The sequence below is a fragment of the Taudactylus pleione genome, unplaced genomic scaffold, assembly GCF_031769625.1.
Source record: "Taudactylus pleione unplaced genomic scaffold, aTauple2 ptg000329l, whole genome shotgun sequence".
NCBI lineage: Eukaryota > Metazoa > Chordata > Amphibia > Anura > Myobatrachidae > Taudactylus > Taudactylus pleione.
This window is the reverse complement of record NW_028284730.1, coordinates 818,769-841,835: the sequence shown is the minus strand read 5'-3', so window position 1 is coordinate 841,835 and position 23,067 is coordinate 818,769. Positions and strand designations below refer to the sequence as shown.

The following is a 23,067-nucleotide window of genomic DNA, read 5'->3' as shown; positions in this document are numbered from 1 at the left end:
CTGCCGGGTCTGGCAGCGGACCAATGAAATGCCAAGTTGCAGCCTGAGGCTCCCAGTGATAGCTTGCAGGGAAGAAGAGGGCGGCCACAGGACTCGAAGGGTGGGCACAGCCGCATATGGAGGAAGAACCTAAGTAGTGAGAGAGAGGGGAATGTGCTGCCCAGCATCGTGTTGATTATACAAGCAAATTTCAATAGTTCTGGAATTCCCCTTATCCGATGTGGGGCATTGGGCAGAGTCGGATTTAGGGGGAGGGGGCACGGTGTCCAGGGTCCCCTCTGTCAGTGCTCCCCCCCAGCTCGAGCACACTGCTGAACTCACTGTGTAGTACTGCGCATTTTCTAGGGGCTGGACGTTGAGTGGGGAAGGGATGGGCCCAATGACAAGATGGGGTGGTCCTGACAAGAGGGGGTGGGCTGGAGGGATAGGGAGGTCTTACGTGCCCCCCGCCGCCCCAAAGGCTTAATTTGGCCCTGCCCTCAAGGCAATGCCCACTTATGGCAGCGCCCCTCTGAGCTGTCTGTCACACTCTGTATTGCATATATAGCAGAGAGAGTATGGGGGTGGGGCAAATAGGGGGATCTGTAATCGAGTGGAAAGAGGGGTCACCTTAGGGAGCTATGGTTAATGGGGTGGACGAGGTGCAGGAGGAGTTACAATACTGAGGAGTAGAGGAAAATGCCACAGGGTTTGGGGAGAGAATATCTGGGGGTATCAACTTTACAGGGGGGTGTGAAAGGAAATTCTCAAGGATTGGAGGATAATGCTTAAAAAGGCTTTCTATACGCCCACTGGGGGAATTCTTTTCTAAAATATTATTAAATGTTTTTCATTCAAATAGGTATTATGTACCTAATTAATTTAAATACTGACAATTTCTGAGACTTATTTAAAAAAAAATTTAAAAATAGTAAGTTAAGTGGTTAAATAATTATATTGTTGTCTCCCTAATTTTCAGAATAATTTAAAGATACGCCAATTCCTTACAAATCTGTTAGTGGCCAAATTATTTGAAAATGACAAAATTAGACTCATGAACCGGTGGATACAATGAGCAAAACCTCCTATAGGTGTTAATATAGATAGTAAGCTCCACTGGGGCAAGGATTGATATTAATGGTCAAATATTATCTGTAAAGTGCTGCGGAATATTTGTGCACTATATAAATAACTTGTAATAAATACATACAGTCACTGACTGCAGTGAGAAATTAGATCCCTGCCCTTTTCTACCATTGCTGGGGCATAGCAAAGTACACAGCGCCATCTACAGGTTACATGACGTTCCTGCATCACCTGGAGTGCCAATGGGTATTCGTCACGTTTGTCAGCACCTATATTAGTAGCACTAATATCGCCAGCCAGAGCTGTGTGACTGCGCCATCTGCTGGTGTTAGTTCTTATTCCTGTGCTCGGCAGCCTCTAACCCTCACTTGATTGGTTGCCAGCACATGCCGGATTGAGTGTGTCATGGCGGCGCTGTAAGTGGCATCCTGAGCTGCGAGATCTTATTCGCAATGGCCTCGGATCGGGACGGTGGCTGCTCCTCTCATCACGTGGGGGGACAGGGGAACCGGGGCTGTGACACGTGCTGTCCGGGAGCAGCCCTGGGGCTGCGGGAGAGTGTGCCAGAGATGGACTTCCAGAGAGGTACGTGTGCTGTAGGCTGCATCTTCATGCAGAGCCCTAAGCTTCCTGCGGGCCTATGGGCAGGTTTGGCTGTCATACACAGTTCCCCAGCAGCTGCACAGCCACTGGTTTAGGCTCTTTCCTTGCCCTCCTTTTGTATAAAAACAACACAACAGAACATAAAAACAGGTTAGGGTAGTCTGGGCCCTAGACTAGGTTGCTTAATGAATGATCTGGTTCTGCCACAGCTTCAGGGCCCCCATTTTTTTTTTAGTTAAAAAATAATAATAAAGACACCAGGGTGCCCTGACGCTTGGTCAGGCCTTAAAATCCATCCTATACTTATGTCTCAAAGCTTTACTACAGCAATGGTACAAAATTTCCATAGTAGACTAGCCTCTGGGGCAGCAGATGGCATGTGAGGAGCTGCTGTGGCTGGGCATGTGCCATCTGTATGCTGTGGCAATCAGAGCTGCAGGGCAGACATGAAAACAAACCTGTCTCTGGAAATAAATAAGTTGATAGGGCAGCGTGAAAATCTGAATTCAGCTTCAAAAATCCATAAACGTCACACAGGGAAATTAAATCAATTTATGTTGCAAAAACGACCCATATCTCCAATAAGAGGTCTGCTCTGTTCTCTCTTTTACTAATTATTTTCTAAGGTTGGGTACACACACTAGTCTAGTGACTAGACGGTACACCCAGCCTGACATCCACAGGGACGGACCCCAGCAATGGTGTGAGCTGGCCATGCTGCATTTAGCAGCATGGCCATCGCCAACGACATTCCCCGTCGACCCTGCATGTAGGGCTGACGGAGGATGTCGCTGACTACCCGCGGGAGCACGCTTTGTCAGCGACATAGCGGGGGTACACACTAGACGAGGTGCCGATATATTGGTCCGATCTGCTGGATCGGATGACATATCGTCTAGTGTGTAGCCAGCAAAATTCCTATTCTCTACGTTGCATTAAACACAATACCTAGTCTGTGTTATCTGAGATGTTGGACTTAGGTGATGTAACTATTATTTATGATTTATCTGATCAATACAGGTATCTGGTCAGCTGCTCTGTATGGAGACCTAGGCCAGGTCCAACGCTTTATTGAGAAAGGAACAGACCCCAACCTGGCCGATAACTTTGGGTACACGGCGCTGGTGAGACCTACGTTCCATGCTGTGCCGTGTACTTTTCATTGGGTTATAATCTGATATAAATGAAAGTAATGGTACAGACTTGTACATTGCCTAACTAACAGGGCTTTAATACCCCCTATCAGTCCGGACAACCAGAAGACGAGGGCCACCACCTGTACTGTGTGATCCAAAACAGCCCAGGTGTTGAAGCAACTCAGCTTGGGTGGGGGGAGAGTAGGGGTATCTGCATGGATCAGCCATGTAACGATCATCCTGTTGTTATATCTGGGATATTAATGGTCTTTTCCAAGTAAACACACACATGCTGGGTTTGGGCCTGATTCAGACCCGCTCGCAAGTGGGTCGATGGTGTGCACTGCGCATGCGCGAGACGCGACGAGCGAAGGACTTTCCTTCGCTCGTTGTGTCTGATCAAAGGGGGCGTGCTGTCGATGTTGATTGACAGCACGCCCCCTTTGGTGGGCGTGCCTGCCAGACAGAGGCGTTCCCAAGGGAACGCCTACCGTCAGAAGCCGGCCCCACTGCCATCACTAGTGATGTCAGTGGGAGTGATTTTGGCTCTTGATAGAGCCAAAATCACTCCGGGCCTTGCAGTTGAGAAACTCAACCGCAGGCTTCGGCTCGCAGTGGCGATGGTCAAGACCATCGCGACCATCATCCTGCACGCTCGTATAGGCTGTGGGTGGTGACCCACAGCTATACGAGCGTCCAGGAGGACGCTCCATAATTATGGAGGTGGGCCCTGATTCAGAGTGAGCGCTCTGGTCAGAGCATCCGGCTCTGAATCAGGGCCCTTGTACCATATTAGGACAAGTTGTACTGTCTGTTTCCCAACTCTCTGCTATCACTCTGAGCTAGGAGACTCCAATTATACTTTATCAGGCGGAACAGAAAATGCTGCTAATTGGGCCCCTCCCTTTGTTATGTGTATGAGGCCATCTCCAGCTTATAACCCGGAATCTCCCCGTTATTACGTAATGCGGCCATTCAGCCTGATGCCATCTTGGTAACAGATTTGGTTGGTAGTACAAGTAATTGGAAAGCACAGTGGGTGAGCAGCGCCATCAGCATTGTTATGTGAGCGTCATTGTTCTTCCTTCTCATCCAGCACTATAGTAGCCGACACGGACATTTGCCAGTCTGCAGCTTACTTCTCAGCAGTGGGGCTGACTGCAACGCTCAGACACATGGGGGCAGCACTGCCCTGCACCGGGCAGCTTACTGCGGCCACATAAAAGTGGTAGAGCTGCTACTGGAGAGCGGAGCTGATCCATCCAAGACGGACTCGGATGGGAGGACGGTGCTCCACAAGGTAAGTGGCCAGAATTCAGGAACGTTATTCACAGTTCTCATGTTCATTATTGTATTTTGCAAATGATTCAGTCTATGGCAGGCACAAAGTCCAAAGGCCTTTTGCCAGCAGATGTTCTGGACCCCAAATGAATTCCATCAATCCTATGTGGGAACACTTTGTCGTTGTGGTTTAGAAGACTGCAAATATAGGATGCGTCCATCTTCCATCATCACATGAATGCACGATAATATACTGTATAGTGTCAGACTACAAAAGGCCTTCTGACCCTGTGGGATCTCTGCTCTGTAGCTGTTCAATCCACATCAATCTTCAGTGCGTAACTCATAGGTTCCAAACCGAGTGCCACGGGTGGGAGGTCCAGCACCAAATCACATTATATATGATCAATATAATAAGCAAAACCAAGAGCTGGTGGCTGACAATCATGACAGAAGCACAACCCTGACCACCACATAACTGTAGCTACAGATGACAAGTAATCACGGGTCACAATGTAGAAGTTTTGGCTAGGGGTGCTTCTGATATAATAGGGTACTGTGACTAAAGAAAGCATGGGAACCACCGGTGTAGCTCGTGAAAGGTTTGGTAGTCTCTGTCCTAGCAGTGTCTGCCATTCTCTATACTCCTATTCTAGATTGGGAAATGGTGGTCTGTCCTAGGACCCTAGCCCCTAATGTTGTGCAGAGCCCACTTTCTGCTCCTCTAGCTCTGGTACAGGATGAGAGGCTTCATCTGATTAGACAAATTCCTGTTTCATCCCTCACTCACAATAGCATGGGCAGATCGCTGCTGGGTGAGACACAAGGGGGCAGAGGCAACTGGGTCTGGTGACTGCTCGGATCACAGAGCTACAGGTGAAGGAATAACATTTTGAAATGATTTCCTTTAGTTAAACTCTTACACTATTAACTTCATTTGGCCAAGTTTGGATTCCTTGCTTGTTTACGTGGCTTTTATGTATAAATGTGCTGTAAGCAAAAGCATCAAATCAGACACTAGCTCTTATTATCTAGCCTGCTGATTGGTTGCTGTTGGCTTTGTACTATCAGTGACTCCTGGAGGGATCTGTGGTTTGATGTCGCCTCTCTGAGGGAATAAGTGAGGAAGTTTTAGCCAATTAGTCAGTGTGTGATGCGTTGTCCCCTCTCTGCACCAAGTCCTGAAATCTGTTATCGCGTCATTTTGTGGCAATTGCAGCATTCGTGCTGATGCTTTCTCTGTGCTCCATAGGCGGCAGAAGGTGGACACCCAGAGCTGTGCCGTTTTCTACTAAATCACTGTAAAGCATTCTGGGATCTACAAGACTGCAGAGGCCAAACAGCCGCAGACCTGGCTCCATTCCATCTGACCGATGTCTTTTCTCCTTAAACTTTCCTAGCAGTATAGGTGAGGCCCATGTTGTGCTTCTGTCCCTCACTGTCTGCAGCTCGCACGCTTCTTACCAGTTTCCATGTAGTCTGTGTGTAACATTTCACTTTGTGAGTGGGGGGGGGGGGTTACAGTTACCACACACTACAGAATGAGGATAAAGCGTTTTCATTGTCATTAATGATTCCAATTTCCACACCCCCAGCCCCTGATTAGCTTAATACAAAATAAACATATAACATATCTTGTCTATAGCTTCTATTACTTATTGATAGCTCTACACCTTCACAATTTTCAGTCTTCCCCTCTGCAGAACACTGTGTTCGCGTAGAAATGCATCTGTGGACGTAGCCTCAGGAAATGTCTGCAGAGCACCAGCCAGGGTGGACGGGATGTCCCTGTGTCCTGACAGGGAACGCCGCTATATCTACTGGATGCTTGCATGAAATAGTAATGTCCTTTGAAAAGAGATGGCACAATGACATGGCTAAGTATGTGCCCGGGGTCATGGTCCTCGGCCGTAAGGAGTCTCTGGTCGGGGGATGGCCCCAGGCTTCGCAGTGAGGTAACATTGGTTAGGGTGATGAGCCCTCCGCTTCCTGCTGCATTCCATCACTCTGTCCTTCATCCCTGCATTCTGTAAGGTCAAATATACAGATATTAAACAGTTTATGAAGGGAGATGGTCTTTTTTTTTTTTTTTTTAAATTAAGGTCATCCAATAGATAATCTGCAAACATTACATTTTCTGTTTGAAAAACAAGTCTCACTAAGCATTTAAGGGTTAATTGCTTTTTCAGACAATGCACAAACTGCAAATATCTCTTATAGTAACTAAATGCTTGCCGTCAAATCTCCAGCTCACAAGTAGATAGGTTAGAAAGAGTTATATTTTATTTTTACCAGAAGGCAGCAGTAGCAAATTATCATTTGCAGATGTGAAGAGCATGAACATGCCTTTTACCGAGGTCATTTTTATTTTCAAAATGATTTAGCAGCTGGTACACCTCAGTGACCTCACTGGCTGAATAGATGCATTTCAGTATTGGTGCCACAAGCGTAACCCATGCAGGAGGAGCAGATCCATGAGTAATAATGTACAATGTTAGAGCAATGTCAGATTATGGGACCCTAAATGTCACTGTCCTCTTACAAGTGCACACACCGATGTGTAACACAACCCATCTACTGAAAACTCAGCCCAATCACTAGTCATTTACTTATTTTTCTCTTCAGATATTCATTAAGAAAATGGTTGAATAAATATTTTGTGAGTGTCAGTAACAATAGTAGATAATGCTATAATATTTTTGTGAAAGACTTAGGGGCCTATGTATTCATAATCGCAGCACTGTCACACTTATTAACAATCTGTACCTCGGGGGATATTTTCATTTTGAATGCAAATATCTCCACTATGTACTAAACTGAACCCGCAGGGACAGCAGTAGTGATGACCTCTGTCCCTGAGTGTTACTTCCCCAGCATTTTGGAGGCATCTTTCCCATTTGTGAAAGACTCCCCTGGGTGAATTGGACACTGCGCATTCGCACACAGTGTCAGTTTCCGGAACTGGCTGGGAGGCTGCAGGAGAGGGATCGGAAAAGATCTGTAATCTGCGAGTAAAGCCCCCATAGGCATGAAGTAGTTTATACCTTCCAAATATAGTGTGAACTAAGGGGGCCAAATTGGCAAGTCAGATCATAGCCCCTCCCTCATTGATAAAGGAGACTACAATCTGCAGCACTAATTAGCCTTCTGTGAAATCTCCTGCAATTCATAAAATTATGCTGATACTGCAGTTTCTACATCATTTTATGACAACACTGCTTGATAAATAGGCCCCTTAGTACTTTATTTGCAGGGATACGTATTTAGGTTAAAAACATGTTATATTTAATAAAATATTATGGTCCAGCAGTGTAGATAGCACTGCCACACTGCTTACTCAGTGTCATACATGGGCTATGTACATACATGCTGTGTAGTATAAAATGGTCTACAATGTTTCCTGGTGGGAGAGGAGAGATATGGACTCTTGCTACAGTATGGGAAGAGTGACAGCGGTATTTGTGAGCATGTAAGTAAAAGGTTATGTATATTAAGCAGTGCACACTGACATAATCAGCGGTGGTGTGAAGATTGCTGGTGCTGTACTCTGTGGTTATGATTCATCTGCATTATATGGTAGCATATAATACATTGATTAGTGTATATGATTCTAGTAAAATCACAATAATACCACTTTCACACAGAGGGCCGTATTCAATTATTTTCGCTCCAGCGAAAAAATCCAGCCTACCCAACTTATTGCGTGTTTTGGAGGCGAAAACTTATCGCACACGTCCCCGCTTTTCTCCCTATTCAATTACTAACCAGGTAAGAGGCGAACAGGTGGAAAGTACTGTCAGTATAGGGGGAAATCAATCTGAAACCCCCAAAAAGATGCATTAACATTGGGGAACAATGTAGAAGGGTTATAATAGCCCTAATAAAACTATTTGGGGAACTGAAGTTCTTTAAAATCCTTGTTATTAGCGTCCTTGTAAAAAGTGGTGAAGAATGGCATTAAGCAGTATTTTTTGGTGAAATAAAGTGTCAAATTCAGGGTACTTGGGAATGGGCACTAGCATCTTTTACAGTCTTTAAAGTGAACTTTAAAAAAAACATGAGAAACGCACCAGTTACATTCACCTGCAATCCTAACACACCTGACCCATCCTTGCAGACCCCTAAAGGCAGCTATTTCGCTGGTTTTTATGCTTGTCCCCCCCCCACTTTGTACTTTTTTTTCCCCTCTAGTAAAAAGCAGGGTCGGAGACCTGGCATTTTCGACCCGGGATGACTCTTTCACACAGAAAATAAACCTGTGTTGATCTGCAATTTACCAGGTACTGTACTTTTACCTGGTAATTTAATTTTGGTAATATAAAGGGGCACATCCACTAGACGATCTACTCCCTGTCCAATCTCGAAACGATTTTACCTTGAAATTTTATCTTTTAGTCTGAACGATTTGCAAACGATCTTTAATAGATCAAGTGAAATTGACCTGCATGTTCGGTCAACTGACAAGACGATCAAACGACCAGCGGGGATCGTTAACAACCAAATACTGCATGATTTATAAACTATTTTCAAACGATAACAAAGTCGTTATCGTTCAATCGCCTGCTAAAATCGTGTAGTGGATGCCCCCCTTTAGTCTAATAACAGTATAGATGTGTAACATTCACATTTTAGGGGTCTAATATGGCTCAGTTGTTATTCTGGACCCCCCCAATCACATTTGCACTCAGCTCTGACATTTAGAATAAAAGTTGCTGTGAATCACAGCAATTAAAAAAAAAAAAAAAGATTTAAGTAGTTACCAAAATAAAGCATATGTTTGGTTGCCACTGGTTATAGCATCTTATTGCCCTGAGCACAATTTTTCATGACAAGAAATTTGTCCTTTTGGATGAGCACCCCCTAGTGGTAGCCTAGGGTGAATCAGAAGACCTGAAGGAGGTGTCTCTTCTCCATTAACATCCATGTAAATTGGATATATTAGTAGATAGCCTAGTACTACATGGGAATCCTGAATAATTTTCATATGCGTTTGACTGTTTTCACATTTCCATATTTGTCAGTAAAACAATGGGTTTAATATGGTAATATGCAATAATGACATCAGCTGTAGTGTATTTTCCTGACTTAATGCTGGCACCAGGACTCTGGCAGTCTGCACAGTATTCCGTAGTATGTGTTCACATCTAAGGAAAGTTGTATAGCAGTGGTTCTCAAACTAGTTCCTTAGGACCCCACACAGGTCACATTTTCCAGGTCACCCAGTAGGTGCACAGGTGTAGTCATTACTCACTGACATTTTAAAAGATTCACAGGTGGATTCAATTATTTTACTTGCAAATATTTGAGGAGACCTGGAAAACATGCTCTGTTTGGGGTCCTGAGGACCGAGTTTGAGAACCTGTGCTGTATAGCACAGTTCACGCTCTACTAAAGCGTTCCCCAACCCTCAGAGACCCCTAACAGTGCATGTTTTACAGATCTCCTAGTTGGTGCACGGGTGTACCCATTACTGCCTGATACATTTTGAAAGATCCACAGGTGGTGCTAATTATTTCAATTGCGGAATGTTTATTGGTTTTCAGAAAATTACAAAAGAAAACACTTAATAAAATGGAGAACATGTTACAATCTCTAAAAGGTAATATTTCTGTGAGGCACGCAGCCCCAATATAAGATAGGGCAAAGCATCACCGCACACAAAAGCATGACAGAAAACACATGCATTATGGGTAGGTAAAAACAAACCACAGGTGATACTGAGGAGATCTGAAAAACAAGCACTGAAAAGGGCGTTTCACCGATCGGACCGGAAATGCCGACCAGTGGCCTTCAAAGATCGCCGATCTGTTGAGTAATCTGAAACGGTACATGTTAAAAATCTCAGATTTGCGGATCATGATCATATTTTGATCATGATCCGAAATCCGGGAAATCCAACATGTTGGAGGATCGGTAAATGGCCCAATCCATCGCAGATGTATAGGGGTCCCTTAGGACTGGAGTGGGGGAACACTGCTCTACTATAACATTTCAGAGTTTAGTTCCACATTTATAGAAACTTATTTCTCCCATTGGAGACATCCCTAATCCCCCTCAGGTGAAGCTGGAGCTCTCACACAGATAGTACAGCCATCAGCCCATAGCTCTTCCAGCAGAGCTTTACTGAGGAAATACCATGGTCTGAGATGTGTAAGGTGCTCTGCACCTCTGGTCTGGTCAGTGGTGATAACATGGACATATGAGGTAGACAAAATATTGTATATGCAAACATGAAAATAAAAGGGAGGTAGGGTCCTTCTCATTAGAAAACTTGCACTTTGCTGGGAAATAAGCAGAGCTGAGACCAGAGAAGCGAATGAGGGATTATTGTTGATTTGTAAAACATCACAGTGTGGCAAGCAGGACATACATAAGACAGGACATTCAAGGTATAAATGCATATACGAAGACAAAGGGTCCGGAGGGCACTGCTCATGGGAGAAATTACAATCTAATAGGGAAAGGGCACAGCTGAGGGTGCATTAATGTGGCAGTAGGGTAGGTGTGAGGGGGCATTACTGTGAGCTGGAGTAAGGTAGGTGTAGGGGGCATTAATATGGGTGGGAGCAGGGTAGGTGTGAGGGCATTACTGTGAGCTGGCGTAGGGGGCATTAATATGGGCGGGAGTAGGGTAAGTGTAGGGGGCATTAATATGGGCGGGAGCATGGTAGGTGTAGGGGGCATTAATATGGGCGGGAGCATGGTAGGTGTAGGGAGCATTAATATGGGCGGGAGCATGGTAGGTGTGAGGGCATTACTATGAGCGGAAGTAGGGTAGGGTAGGTGTGGGGGCATTACAGTAGGCAGGAGTAGGGTAAGCTATAAACAGATGTGTTTCCAGGGTGTGTTTAAATATTGACAGCCATAGGAGAGTGATCAGGCAAGACGGAATTCCATAGGTCTTGTGGGCAGAAGTGAAAATGTCATTAGGAGAGGATCAGGGTAGAGCTAAGAGGGAGAGGATATTTCAGAGAGGTGATTTGAGATGTATGGGGTTGTTAAGGGCTTTATAGGGGAGGGTGAGTAATGACACGGGGAGCCAGTGTGTAGAGAGGTTCAGTGGATGTGGAGCAGAGGAGGATCAGACTTGTCGCAGAGCTCAAGGATGGATGAATTCAGTCCTGAATCACAGCGATTTGTCCAATAGAGGGTTTCTCTCACAGATCCACTCATTGTAGTTTGCTGCAGGTGTCAGTGAAATACGAGACACACAAGCGATCACAAGGCAAATACTTGGTGGGGGATAGGGAGATCAGCACAGCCAACAGGGAAACTTAAAGGGAATCTGTCATAGAGTTTGATGTTGCACTTGTCTAGTCGGTAATGCATCGCCACACGGAGGCGGCACATACAGTGGGCATGTGGTGTGTGCCCAGTCTGTGTCGCCTACAGTACGGGGTTAGAAGGAGATGGAGACAGAGAAGGCAGCAATGTGGACTGAGCCAGTGATGAGAATGCAGACTGGGAACCATGGTGCCTTGAGGACATCATTTATAGGCTACATTATAATACACATAGTGTAGCCCACATAACGACTTCCTCCATTGTGTGTAGCGAACAAGCTATAAAGGGCAGCAGTAAAAGGAAAATTAAGTCATGAGAGATTCCCTTTAAGACATTGAACGCACAGGGTGCTCTTGCAGCAAGCAGAGGGGATGAGCCAGCTTGGGAGTACCGCCTTTTGTGGAGAAGCAACATCAAGCACAGCGAGATAATAATCTGTATGTATAGTTACCTCTGCATTTACCAGCATGAGCAGCTATTAGCTGACACTCTCAATTGTGCCCATAACGGCAGTGTTGATTAGAAGTGCTGGAAATAGACAGGGTTAGAGAGGTGAATAAGGCAAAACTGAGAAGGGAAGAATCTGCCCCTCTCTGGGCCAACCACAGTAGTCACACTGCCTAGTCTCTTATTCTGTACAATGGAACGTCTCCCTGCATATACCCCCATAGCAAGAGTCACCTATAACCAAAAAGATTATTCATATTAACAAATCAATCTAGTTAGGAGTGGCTCAGTGGGTAAGAGTGCTGACACTGCATACCACTGTCACATGGTCTCCCAGGAACCCAAACATAGCTCAATTGGACAAGAAGCTGAACTACATATGATTATACATTTGTGGAGATGGAAGGCGTTTTATTTGGGGGGAGAGAACTGCTTTTAAACCCAACCTTGGGTTTGCAGGGGTTTTGCATGGCACGTACCCAATTTTCCTACAGGGCTATGGGAACCATTCTGTAAGGCTGAATAACAATAACGCTCAGCTGTGTTACAGTCTCCAGTCCAGTCTGCCGTTTGTGTGTATTCAGGAATGACTGTCCACTCATAGATCTTCCATGATGTTATACACAGCAGTGAAGGCAAAACGCGAGGGTCATTTCTAACCAGACCTGTAATAGGGACTAGAACCACTGCTAAGATCAGGTGAGCACCAAGATGCTAAAAATACAGTAAATTAAACTGTAAACTGCATAGTAAGGAAAGGAGAGGTACCATCAATGCTACACTAATCTGACATAGCTCTATAGAACGCAGCTGTAAGGGGACCATCACCGACAGACATCAGACACCCTATATACTGGGCAGGACACTGCATTCATGATACATTTCTCATAACTAATCAAATTATGTCATCTGTTTAGGGAACTGCAATGCACCCGCTTCCTATTTACAGGTCACTAATAGAGTAAAATTAAGAGACCTGTTTGCTAGTTATATAATCGGGTTGGGCACGAGATGCCGGCGGTCAGAATCCCAACAGGGTGAGGATACCAACACCAGTTGGTAAGAATCCTAACCCTCACCGCACCCTAAACCTAACCATCCACCCCCTCTAATATAGTGCCTAAACCTAAACCCCACTACTTACCAGCCGAAATTTCAACTACCTCCCATATAGTCACACGAGTGTCCTAGATACTGAACCCAGAATTATAGGAAACCAAAACATGTTTATCATAACCAAGATACAAGTGCAGGGTGTGACCCAGTGACAGGAGAGAGCCAGGCGTGTAGGGCAAAGTTGATGCTCTGAAAACAACTGACAGAAACCTTATCTGTGTCGGGTAACAATGCTCCTGCATGTCAAACAACAACCCCCCTCCCCCTGGCGGGTGGGTACAGTGACCACAGAAAGCAGATAAAATGTGAGGGTGATATTTAAGAAAACATGAAGATGAGTGTATATAACCTTTAGCTTGCTCGCAGCCTGGCCAAACAAATGGCATAAATCTGTAAAGGCTTATATAATAACTTGGGGCAATTGGCACAAATACCATAGCAACAAGATTATGGATTTCATTTTTCTCGCACAGTTTAGGAAATGCAAATCAACATCTGATTGTCTGCTATGGGTAGAGGACACTGTACCAACATCTGATGGTCTGCTATGGGTATAGGACACTGTACCAACATCTGATGGTCTGCTATGGGTATAGGACACTGTACCAACATCTGATTGACTGCTATGGGTAGAGGGCACTGTACCAACATCTGATGGTCTGCTATGGGTAGAGGGCACTGTACCAACATCTGATTGACTGCTATGGGTAGAGGGCACTGTACCAACATCTGATGGTCTGCTATGAACTATAGGGTATAACCAACATCGGATTGGCTGTTATGGGGAATAGAACTGTACCAAGGTGTTAAATAAGTCCCTACATTCGGCACTTTGCACAGTAAAGCAAATACATTTATTTCACATTAGAGCGCCTTTAAATGAAATGCTGACCTATATTCAAATATATACACACACACACACACACACACATCATATCTCTAGATAGAGATAGATATATCTATCTCTATCTATCTCTAGAGAGGTATATATCACACACATTTTTTTAAAAATACAGCTTTGTTTTTATATATGCATGTAGTCTAAATAACCCAAAATCTATAACTAGCGTATTATTTACAGTGCACATAAGCATTACAAAAATGCATTTGAATGAAATAAATATTGTGTTGGTCTCAGTGGCCTGAACAGCACAGCCCGTGGATTCAGCACTGTACCTGAGCCAGTGTTCTTGTCATTCAGTAGCTGCATTTGGCTGTTAGGAAATATCTTCAGCTCTATGCTATCTGGAGACTGGGCACTGGTGTGTGAGGTCCGTACAGCGTTCAGGTACTGCAGCCGGGAGACCTACATCGAGTACAACAACAATAGAGTAAGAAACCATAAACACCACTATATAGCTGTACAGTACCATCAGCACATTTGTGAAACAAGCCTTCAATACATAATAGGTTTATAGTGTGAATCCGAACCTAAGTTTTTCATAATAGATCGCACGAACGGCATTATATCACGCGCCTAACATTCCTACTGCATCATTTTGTAAACCAAGGAACGACATTTTTGAAGCACGGTCATTGTTATTTGATAAGCAATGGTGGCACAGTAATTAGCACTGCTTCCTCACAGGTCATAGGTGGAATTCTAATTGGGGCAATCTGTGTGGAGGTGGACTGCTTGTTCTCCTCATATTTGCATGGATGCTGCCATTTGCTTTTCATTGATCACAGATTATGACTGGCAGGAGACTATAGAAAGGGTGCAATGCCCAAGTGCCTGAGTTAGGACTGACAACATATCTCAAGGATTCATTCCTACATGCTATGGTGAATGGACTGACACATAATGAACGGTTGTAACTATTGTAGGTACACAGTGAGAAGAGTGTGCCATTTAACCCAGAGAGTGAGAAGTTCATATAGGTTCTGCTGTACGTACTGATTTCCCACGACTTCTCTGATCAGTAGAATTACAAGCAGCAACATCCAGCCTGTGGTACATTAGGGTCAAATATGAATTGGGAAAAACCATGCAGAGCTGCAGCACATTGCTCTGCACAGCTTAGCAGCTCCATACTCCGTGCTGTGCAATTTGGGAAAGGTACTGTAGGCATAATGGTACATTTGGAGCAACTACATTGAATTCCAAGTTTTCAAAGTCTTTTTTTTTCTAACAAAGTATTGATTGTTGGAGCGTCATTTGTACCTCCTAACGTGGCAATCGGGGCATCACCGCAGTTTTTATTTCCAGTGTGGAAAATTTCTGTTACCCCACTGATATTGGTTTGTGTGTGCACAGTAATGGAGGTCTGCTTTATCATGTGCCTAGATGGCGCAAAACCATCACACTGACAATAGATCTATCAGAATACCTGGTATCATTCATGTTTATCAGTGGGTTTCAATGCCAATCTTCAAGTACCTCAACAGGTCATGTTTTCAAGATTTTTGTCTGGGGAAACAGCTGGGATAATTACTAACCTAATAAAAATAGATTATCTATGCATGATTAAAGAAATCCAGAAAAACATGACCTGTTGGGTGATACTTGAGGACTGCAGTATACCTGATGCATAAAATCGGGCACATTACTTTGCTTATCTCATACCGCATATAGCAACACAAGACTTCTGCCAGTATACTGGCCTGCTATACATACAGTACAGCAATACTAACACTGCCACCGTACTGGCCTGCTATACATACAGCACTGCTTACACACTGCCACCGTACTGGCCTGCTATACATACAGCACTGCTTACACACTGCCACCGTACTGGCCTGCTATACATACAGCACTGCTTACACGCTGCCACCGTACTGGCCTGCTATATGTACAGCACTGCTTACACGCTGCCACCGTACTGGCCTGCTATATGTACAGCACTGCTTACACACTGCCACCGTACTGGCCTGCAATATGTACAGCACTGCTTACACACTGCCACCGTACTGGCCTGCTGCACATACAGCACTGCTTACACACTGCCACCGTACTAACCTGCTATACATACAGCAATGCTAACACACTTTCACCGTACTGGCCTGCTATACGTACAGCACTGCTTACACACTTCCACCGTACTAGCCTGCTATATGTACAGCACTGCTTACATACTGCCACCGTACTGGCCTGCAATATGTACAGCACTGCTTACACACTGCCACCGTACTGGCCTGCAATATGTACAGCACTGCTTACACACTGCCACCGTACTAACCTGCTATACATACAGCAATGCTAACACACTTTCACCGTACTGGCCTGCTATACGTACAGCACTGCTTACACACTTCCACCGTACTGGCCTGCTATATGTACAGCACTGCTTACATACTGCCACCGTACTGGCCTGTTATACATACAGCACTGCTTACACGCTGCCACCGCACTGGCCTGCTATACATACAGCACTGCTTACACGCTGCCACCGTACTGGCCTGCTATACATACAGCACTGCTTACACACTGCCACCGTACTGGCCTGCAATATGTACAGCACTGCTTACACACTGCCACCGTACTGGCCTGCTATACATACAGCACTGCTTACACACTGCCACCGTACTGGCCTGCTATACATACAGCACTGCTTACACACTGCCACCGTACTGGCCTGCTATACATACAGCAATGCTAACACACTGCCACCATACTGGCCTGCTATACATACAGCACTGCTTACACACTGCCACCGTACTGGCCTGCTATATGTACAGCAATGCTAACACACTTCCACCAATACATATATGCAATACATATGGGAATAAACTATACCCTACAGCAGGGTTTCCCAACCACGGCCCTCAAGGCACACAAACGGTCCAGGTTTTAAGGATAGCCATACTTGAACACGTGACGTAATTAGTACCTGAGTCGTTTTGATTTAACCATCTGTGCGTAAGCATGGATATCACTAAAACCAGGACTGTTAGTGTGCCTTGAGAACAGAGGTTGGGAACCACTGCCCTACAGAATAGGAAAAGCAGCTTTACAATTTTAACCTGTGTTACAAGATTTTACAATGATTACTGAGCCATGTTCGACATTTTTGTGTGGCCATTTTCTGCGTGTACACTGTATATTTCAGACATGTACAAGATAGACTTCAAGATGGATTTGCAACAGCAAGACTGCAGTAGTCACTATGTGGGACACTGCTCTCACCTTTACTATTTGCAGGTCAGACAAGGCTCTCACAGAATAATCCGGACAGTAGGAGCCAGAGTCTGGGGAATCGCTCTGCTGGACACTGGAAGGAGAGTGCTGACCTATGCGGGGAATGGAAAGGCAGCAAGAACAGATTCTTCTGTTTTTATTATCATTTATACACATGCAAACAGAACAAGTAGTCCGGAGCCCAGATAAAACTACTATATATAATGCACTCACATAATAAACTGGGGCTGAGTGCAGCAACACCATAGTAGGTAAATGCCCCATTTTCAAACCTCAGACCTTCTTTCCCAATCTCCACCTGCGCCCGGCCCTGATAAACCAAGAAAGACAGAGTAAGCTCACTCAAGTGCAGGCAGAACGTCTATTGTGGCATGATTTTCTAGTGCCCACCTGCAGAATGAGAATAAAGTAGTCAACTGGCTGGCTGCGCAGGTACAGGTAGTGCTCTGGGGCGAGGCGGTCGCTATCATCAAACTTCACCTCCTGCATGACCCCTGGGAGCTTCAGTAAGTGCAGGAGGACCTTCTCTGACATCCGGGAATTACTGAAGAGCTCCACCTCTGCCAATCAAACAACATTTACTAACCTTTATATCCATTCCAAGTGACCATGTCCTGTGTAAGGGACGCGTACTGCTATGCAATTATCTTGCCCAACCGGGTAACGTCATGTTGGGGCTGTCTTTTCTACCACCCACACAAAATATTGTGTGGGCACGGTCTACATCAATGGTGTCAAACTCGGGCCCTTCAGCTTTTGTGGGACTACATATCCCAGCATGCCCTGCCACAGTTTTAACATGCCCTAATAGCAAAACTGTAGCACTGCATGCTGGAATGTGTAGTTCCACTGCAGCTGGAGGGCCAGAGTTTGACACCACTGGTCTACTTTATCTTTAAAGAGGGTGATGGCACATTGGAAATTACAACTGGTTGAGATTCCGGACCAGTTCTACTATCACATCAGAGTGGCTGGGAGGTCAATATGCCGCACACGAGGGTGTCCTAAAGTACCCACGTGGCACTGCCCATGAAGAATGATCCAACGTGGGAGTGCGTGATTAAGTTAAAGGATATGAGGAAACAGGTGGCCACAGAGACAGAAGACAACATGTTATCAGTAATGGTGCATGGTTCAGGCATACCCTGTGACAGGAAGCGCTGGGTGGCCAGTAACAGCTGGGGTGAGATTTTCACTTTTTCCATCTCAGAAGTTTTGAAAAAGGACAAATCCTCCCCTCCACGGGGTATTGGGACAGGCTGTACTTTGGGGTGTTTCTTCTTTACAATCTGCCCTACACAAAGAATATAAAAGACAAATGTCAAAAAGCAATCTGTGTAATGGTTAGCAATACTGCCCTACATTACTGAAATTGTGGGTTCGATTCCCACCACGGGTGTGTGGAGTTTGTATATTCTCACTATGCTTGCATGGGTGTCCTCCGGGTACAGCGGTTTCCTCCCACAATCCAAGAGTATACTGGTAGGTTAAGTAGCTCCCAACAAAAATTAACCCTAGTGTGTTATGTGTGTGTACATACGGTACTGATGTGAATGGCAAAATATTCGCTGCACAGCGCTGCAGAATTTGTGTGTGCTATATAAATAACTGGTAATCTATACATATATATATTACATATTTTTAGAACAATAGAAAAAGAATACACAATCAAGGCGAAAAGCCGCAAATAGATACAGTGTGAAAAATAAACAAATACTAAAGTCATCAAGAAAAAGAAATATTTTTGAGTCCATACAAAAACACCCAAGGGCCAGATTATATATTCGGTACATAAGGATATCGTGTAGGCTTCTAATCACTTTGAAATAGAGATTGCAGTCTGGTGCGACCCTGTTGTCTAATGCTGGCCATACACGGTGCGATGCACCGTGTAGTGTGACTGCCGATCCGTCAGCAGATGGATCGTGCTGTCACTGCCGGCATTCGTGCGGTACCTGCAGACCACACGATATGCCTGCTGCCCCCTCCACCATTTGAATGGGATCGTACATCGCATCCCAGGTCAGATGGTTTTGCAGGAAGACCTGGGGATGCGATGTACGACCCCGCGGGAGCGCGCAGCGCGATATTAGGTACGATATCGTGCACATACACGGCACGATATAGCACCTATATTGTGCCGACCCGTCGGATCGGCCCGTATATCGTGCAGTGTATGGCCATCTTAAGACTTTTTTGTACCAGTCTACTTGGGTGATTACTTATATTGGAGCCTCATGTACACCCAAACATTGTGACCAGATCATGTTATGGACCAGGTTATGTTACTTTATTGGCTTCAGCACATATACTGGAACAGCTGCAATGTGTTTATTGTGCAAACTAGATTTGTATTTTGTCCTATCTATATAAAATATGTAAAGGAATGGTTCAGAGTCATTGGATTGTAATGCCTGTGTTGTGTTCTGTTTGGGATAATTGGAACCTCTTGTACTATGTCAAAGGCCCTGCAGTTATACAGCCTGTGTGTAAGATAATACCAGACATATGGGGCTGGAACTCAGGCTGGCTTTACACGGGCAGTATACAGCTGTTGTGCAGCAGAGAAAGATTACAGGGGACAATTCACTGCAGCACACAATCTGCTCGTGTGACCTGGAACAGAATTATCCCTGAAAACAGGCGAGTATCTCTGGCACTGAGAAGGTTACTTTATAGATCAAAAAGTATATTTCTATTTCCTTTGGGTTAAGAATGGAAACCCACTAGTTCTCCTTAGGTCACAGATATGGGGCACCCTTTGGCGCCAGCACTAGATTCATTTTTACATAGCACATAATTACCCCTGTAGCGTGTGACTGCAGAGACCTCAGCACAGAACACTTTTTTGGCTAGGAAGGTTATGCATTGTAGAACGCCTTGGTGACAACTGAAATTGGTTGTGAATTTCACCATTCATGAATACATTTTAGTTAAGGGTTATTATGTGCCTCACCACATAGAACAGTACGCCCTATTCGCAGTTACATGAAATCTGACCTTTTGACCACCCATAATAATGTGTCTCATTGTCAGTGATCATAAGGCTTTCACCACCTTACTACTGAAGCAGCCAAAGGCCTGATGCCATGACCTATACAATGGGTGCTACACAGAAAATGCCTCTACGGAAAGCCCTTGTGACTGATCACATGACCAAAGAATTCAACCCGCTCCTTACTGCAGTCTTCTGATTCATCCAGGATCTCCGATTTTATTATCTCTTCAATGACGTCCTCAAGAGTGACTAGACCAATGACCTCATAGAATGGGTCTCCTTCTCCTTCGTTGTTCACCTTCTGTACAATGGCCAGGTGTGACTTACCTGTGGATATATGACATGCACACACACACACACACACACACACACACACACAAAACAGGTGATAAAAGTGAGAACGACCCTCCCAAATTTCCAGATAATCAATGGACAAACATGCAAAAAAATCACTCTGAAAAGCATATAAACAACAAGATTTACTTGACACTGAATTGGACCTAGAGCGGAGGTCACTGGCACGTACCTTAAGCGCAAGGTAAAGGGGGATGATGATTTGATAATGGTCTCTTAATGTATTTGCCTCTAGCATCTCTGCTTGGAGGTTATTCCATGAATCCATCACAATTCACCTAGAATATTTCCTTACATTTCGCTACAGCCAACTAATCATCCAGCTTCATAGTCAGGTCCACACTCGCTCTGAAATATGCTTCCCACCATTACTTTGTTGAATTCTCGCAATAGGGGGCACACACTAACCTTCAGGCGCCATACACACTCATATACACACACTGCTCTGGCATATCCAGAGTGCCCTCACCCTTCTTGAACTCCTCCAGCACGGCATCCAACTTGGTGTCACTGAACACAAAGTGGACGGGGTGACTGTAGAAACGAGTAATGGTGCTCAGAGGGGTGCAGTCATCAGGATCCACGAAGGCCAAGTCTTTCGCATAGAGAATGTCCACAATGTTGGAGCGCTCATTCTCATACACAGGGATGCGGGTATAGCCACTCTCCATGATACTGGACATGGTGCTGAAGTCCAAGAGGGCATCGCTGGGTAGCATGAAGCAATCATTCACAGGCGTTAAGATATCTTCCACTGTCCTGTTCCTTAGCGCCCCCTTGCTGAATTCATCCCTCACCAACTCACTGTAGGGATCCCCACATCTGGCCATCTCTAGAATTCGCAGTCTCATGCGACAGCAGCTCGGGTCCTGCCCAAACACCTTCTCAAGGACCCAGGACAGAGGAAAAGCAATTGGCCCAGCAACAAGCAAAAAAAAGTGGGTGAGCCAAAGGCACTTGGAGGCCACCCAAGGACCCCAGCGGGAACTGATGGCAGCTGGCAGGGTCTCTCCAGCAATTAAGAGCAGTCCAGCTGCTGCAAAGATAGCAACCACTACTGAGCTGGTGGCGTGGTACAGCAGGACCGCTACAGCCGAATTGGTGAGGCAGCAAAGGGACAACAGGGAAATAAGTGTATAACCTCCCCATCGAGTCCTGATATAATCCAACCTGTTAGCAGACAATCTTTCGGAGGGGGAGCCCCAGTCCTTAAGGAGACCAAGTTCTGGGGGCTCTAAGATTAGAGTGCTGAGCTGGAGACCGCGGACCAGGCCAGACAGCAGCACACAGAGGACAATGAGGAAAGCCAGCAGCCAAATGGCCAAATAATTGTCTTTGGGACTAATGTAGTCCTGACTCCTAGTGCTGAGGGGGAAGAGGACACACCGCTGCTGCTCTGCCCCCACCCTGGGCGGCTCCTCCTCCTCCTCAGACACAGTGATGACAGTGTCCCCCCCTGTATATAGGGCCCAGCCTCCCCCCTGCCGGATACACAGGGGATACAGGAGGCCTCTGTCCCCCCTGACCTCATCCTCTGCCTGCACAGTGACCAGGCCCGAGTGCTCACTGCACACCATAAACTCCTTGAGTAGCTTCAGGGGCGGGTCCGGGGTAGGGGTGCAGCTCTGGCCCCCGGGGGCCCCAATGGACAGCCAGGGCCAGGTGTCATTTCGCAATTCCGAGCCATAGAGGCGGAGGCGGAACAGGGAGCCCGGTCGAGCCCTGATCACACCTCCGTTCATGGACGCCCCGGCTCCATCCTCCAACCGCAGCCCCAGCACCTGGGCCTGGTCACCGGCTTCACCTACCAGCGATGCCACTCGCGTTACCCCGAATCCGGCTGCTAGCAGCAGCCGTAGAGTCGCAGCGGCCATGTTGGTGGAGGCAAAGCCGCCCCGCCCACTAGATCAACATCATCCAATCGCCCTAGGCTGCAGGAGCTCACCGCAACCAATGGGGAGCAGGCTGAGCTCTAGCGACCAATATGAAGCAGGAGGCGCGGAGGGAGGGCGGAGCTACGGCTGAGCAGCTGTAAACAAGGAGGGTGCCGAGGGCGACGTAATGTAACCCTTTCCCTGCCAGTGCCAGGAGGCACGGGGTGCCCAGTAACCGACGCAGGGGGCAGCAGAGCCGGGCACAGGGGGCTCATCTACAGACCTTAGCCTATGCTGTAGCCGCATACAGATCCCTGGCGCTCGGCGCTACCTTGCAATCACTCAGTCATGACAAGCATGGGCACATACACATCCGCATTCAGCGCATTCCAGGGAGAGGGGTCAGACATCAGCCACACACACATCACTGTGCAATTCTACGTGCAGGACGGAGGGAGAGGCATGCACAATATCCCATAGTGGGGTCCATAAGTAGCTTTGTAAATATACATAAAATATAGGACACACAGTAATGCCCCCTAACATACCACACCACCAAGTTATGGGTCCTTGGGCAGTATAAATCCCACTTTTCTTTTTATTGCAGAGACAAAAATGAGACGCGTCCAGTTGATTGATATTGCAAATTGTTAATAACCACATTGCTGCATAATACAGGTGCACAGAACATCTAATGCCATGAATGCCATTTCAGACACACAAGCCTATATAGTGCTGTACAATCTCATCTCTCCATGGCTTCTGTCTCCA

The 23,067-nt window shown here is 45.9% G+C and overlaps 2 protein-coding genes across 5 annotated transcripts; one reads left to right on the top strand and one right to left on the bottom strand.

Moving 5' to 3' along the window:
- Nucleotides 1-1,329: 1,329 nt before the first annotated feature.
- On the top strand, nucleotides 1,330-6,150 carry ANKRD39 (ankyrin repeat domain 39). The gene is made up of 5 exons (XM_088443286.1): nucleotides 1,330-1,650; nucleotides 2,689-2,792; nucleotides 3,901-4,104; nucleotides 5,338-5,493; nucleotides 5,774-6,150. Exons 1-4 carry the CDS (start codon nucleotides 1,518-1,520, stop codon nucleotides 5,473-5,475), a joined length of 579 nt encoding a protein of 192 aa, XP_088299412.1. The 5' UTR covers nucleotides 1,330-1,517; the 3' UTR covers nucleotides 5,476-5,493; nucleotides 5,774-6,150.
- Nucleotides 5,628-22,365, bottom strand: LOC148509214 (metal transporter CNNM3-like). 4 transcript variants are annotated; one of them, XM_088443282.1, is made up of 9 exons: nucleotides 20,892-22,360; nucleotides 20,252-20,395; nucleotides 18,215-18,364; nucleotides 17,461-17,630; nucleotides 17,284-17,380; nucleotides 17,059-17,162; nucleotides 14,109-14,238; nucleotides 11,821-11,897; nucleotides 6,027-6,112 (listed from the first exon to the last, which is right to left on the bottom strand). In XM_088443282.1, the coding sequence occupies exons 1-8, from the start codon at nucleotides 22,294-22,296 to the stop codon at nucleotides 11,848-11,850; spliced, it is 2,250 nt and encodes a 749-aa protein (XP_088299408.1). In that variant the 5' UTR covers nucleotides 22,297-22,360; the 3' UTR covers nucleotides 6,027-6,112; nucleotides 11,821-11,847. The 4 variants fall into 4 exon arrangements, with proteins under 4 accessions (XP_088299407.1, XP_088299409.1, XP_088299408.1 ...); XM_088443281.1 differs by lacking the exon at nucleotides 11,821-11,897 and having other exon boundaries at nucleotides 5,628-6,112; nucleotides 20,892-22,361; XM_088443283.1 differs by lacking the exons at nucleotides 11,821-11,897; nucleotides 20,252-20,395 and having other exon boundaries at nucleotides 5,628-6,112; nucleotides 20,892-22,364.
- Between the last annotated feature and the right edge of the window lie 702 nt (nucleotides 22,366-23,067).

Coding starts and splice junctions, on each gene's coding strand:
- ANKRD39 (XM_088443286.1), top strand. CDS start 1,518: ATGGCCTCGGATCGGGACGGTGGCTGCTCCTCTCATCACGTGGGGGGA. Junction 1,651..2,688: donor AGAGATGGACTTCCAGAGAG/GTACGTGTGCTG, acceptor TGATCAATACAG/GTATCTGGTCAGCTGCTCTG. Junction 2,793..3,900: donor ACTTTGGGTACACGGCGCTG/GTGAGACCTACG, acceptor CTTCTCATCCAG/CACTATAGTAGCCGACACGG.
- LOC148509214 (XM_088443281.1), bottom strand. CDS start 22,296: ATGGCCGCTGCGACTCTACGGCTGCTGCTAGCAGCCGGATTCGGGGTA. Junction 18,365..20,251: donor GGATGAATCAGAAGACTGCA/GTAAGGAGCGGG, acceptor TTCTTTGTGTAG/GGCAGATTGTAAAGAAGAAA. Junction 17,381..17,460: donor ACTTTATTCTCATTCTGCAG/GTGGGCACTAGA, acceptor TTGGTTTATCAG/GGCCGGGCGCAGGTGGAGAT.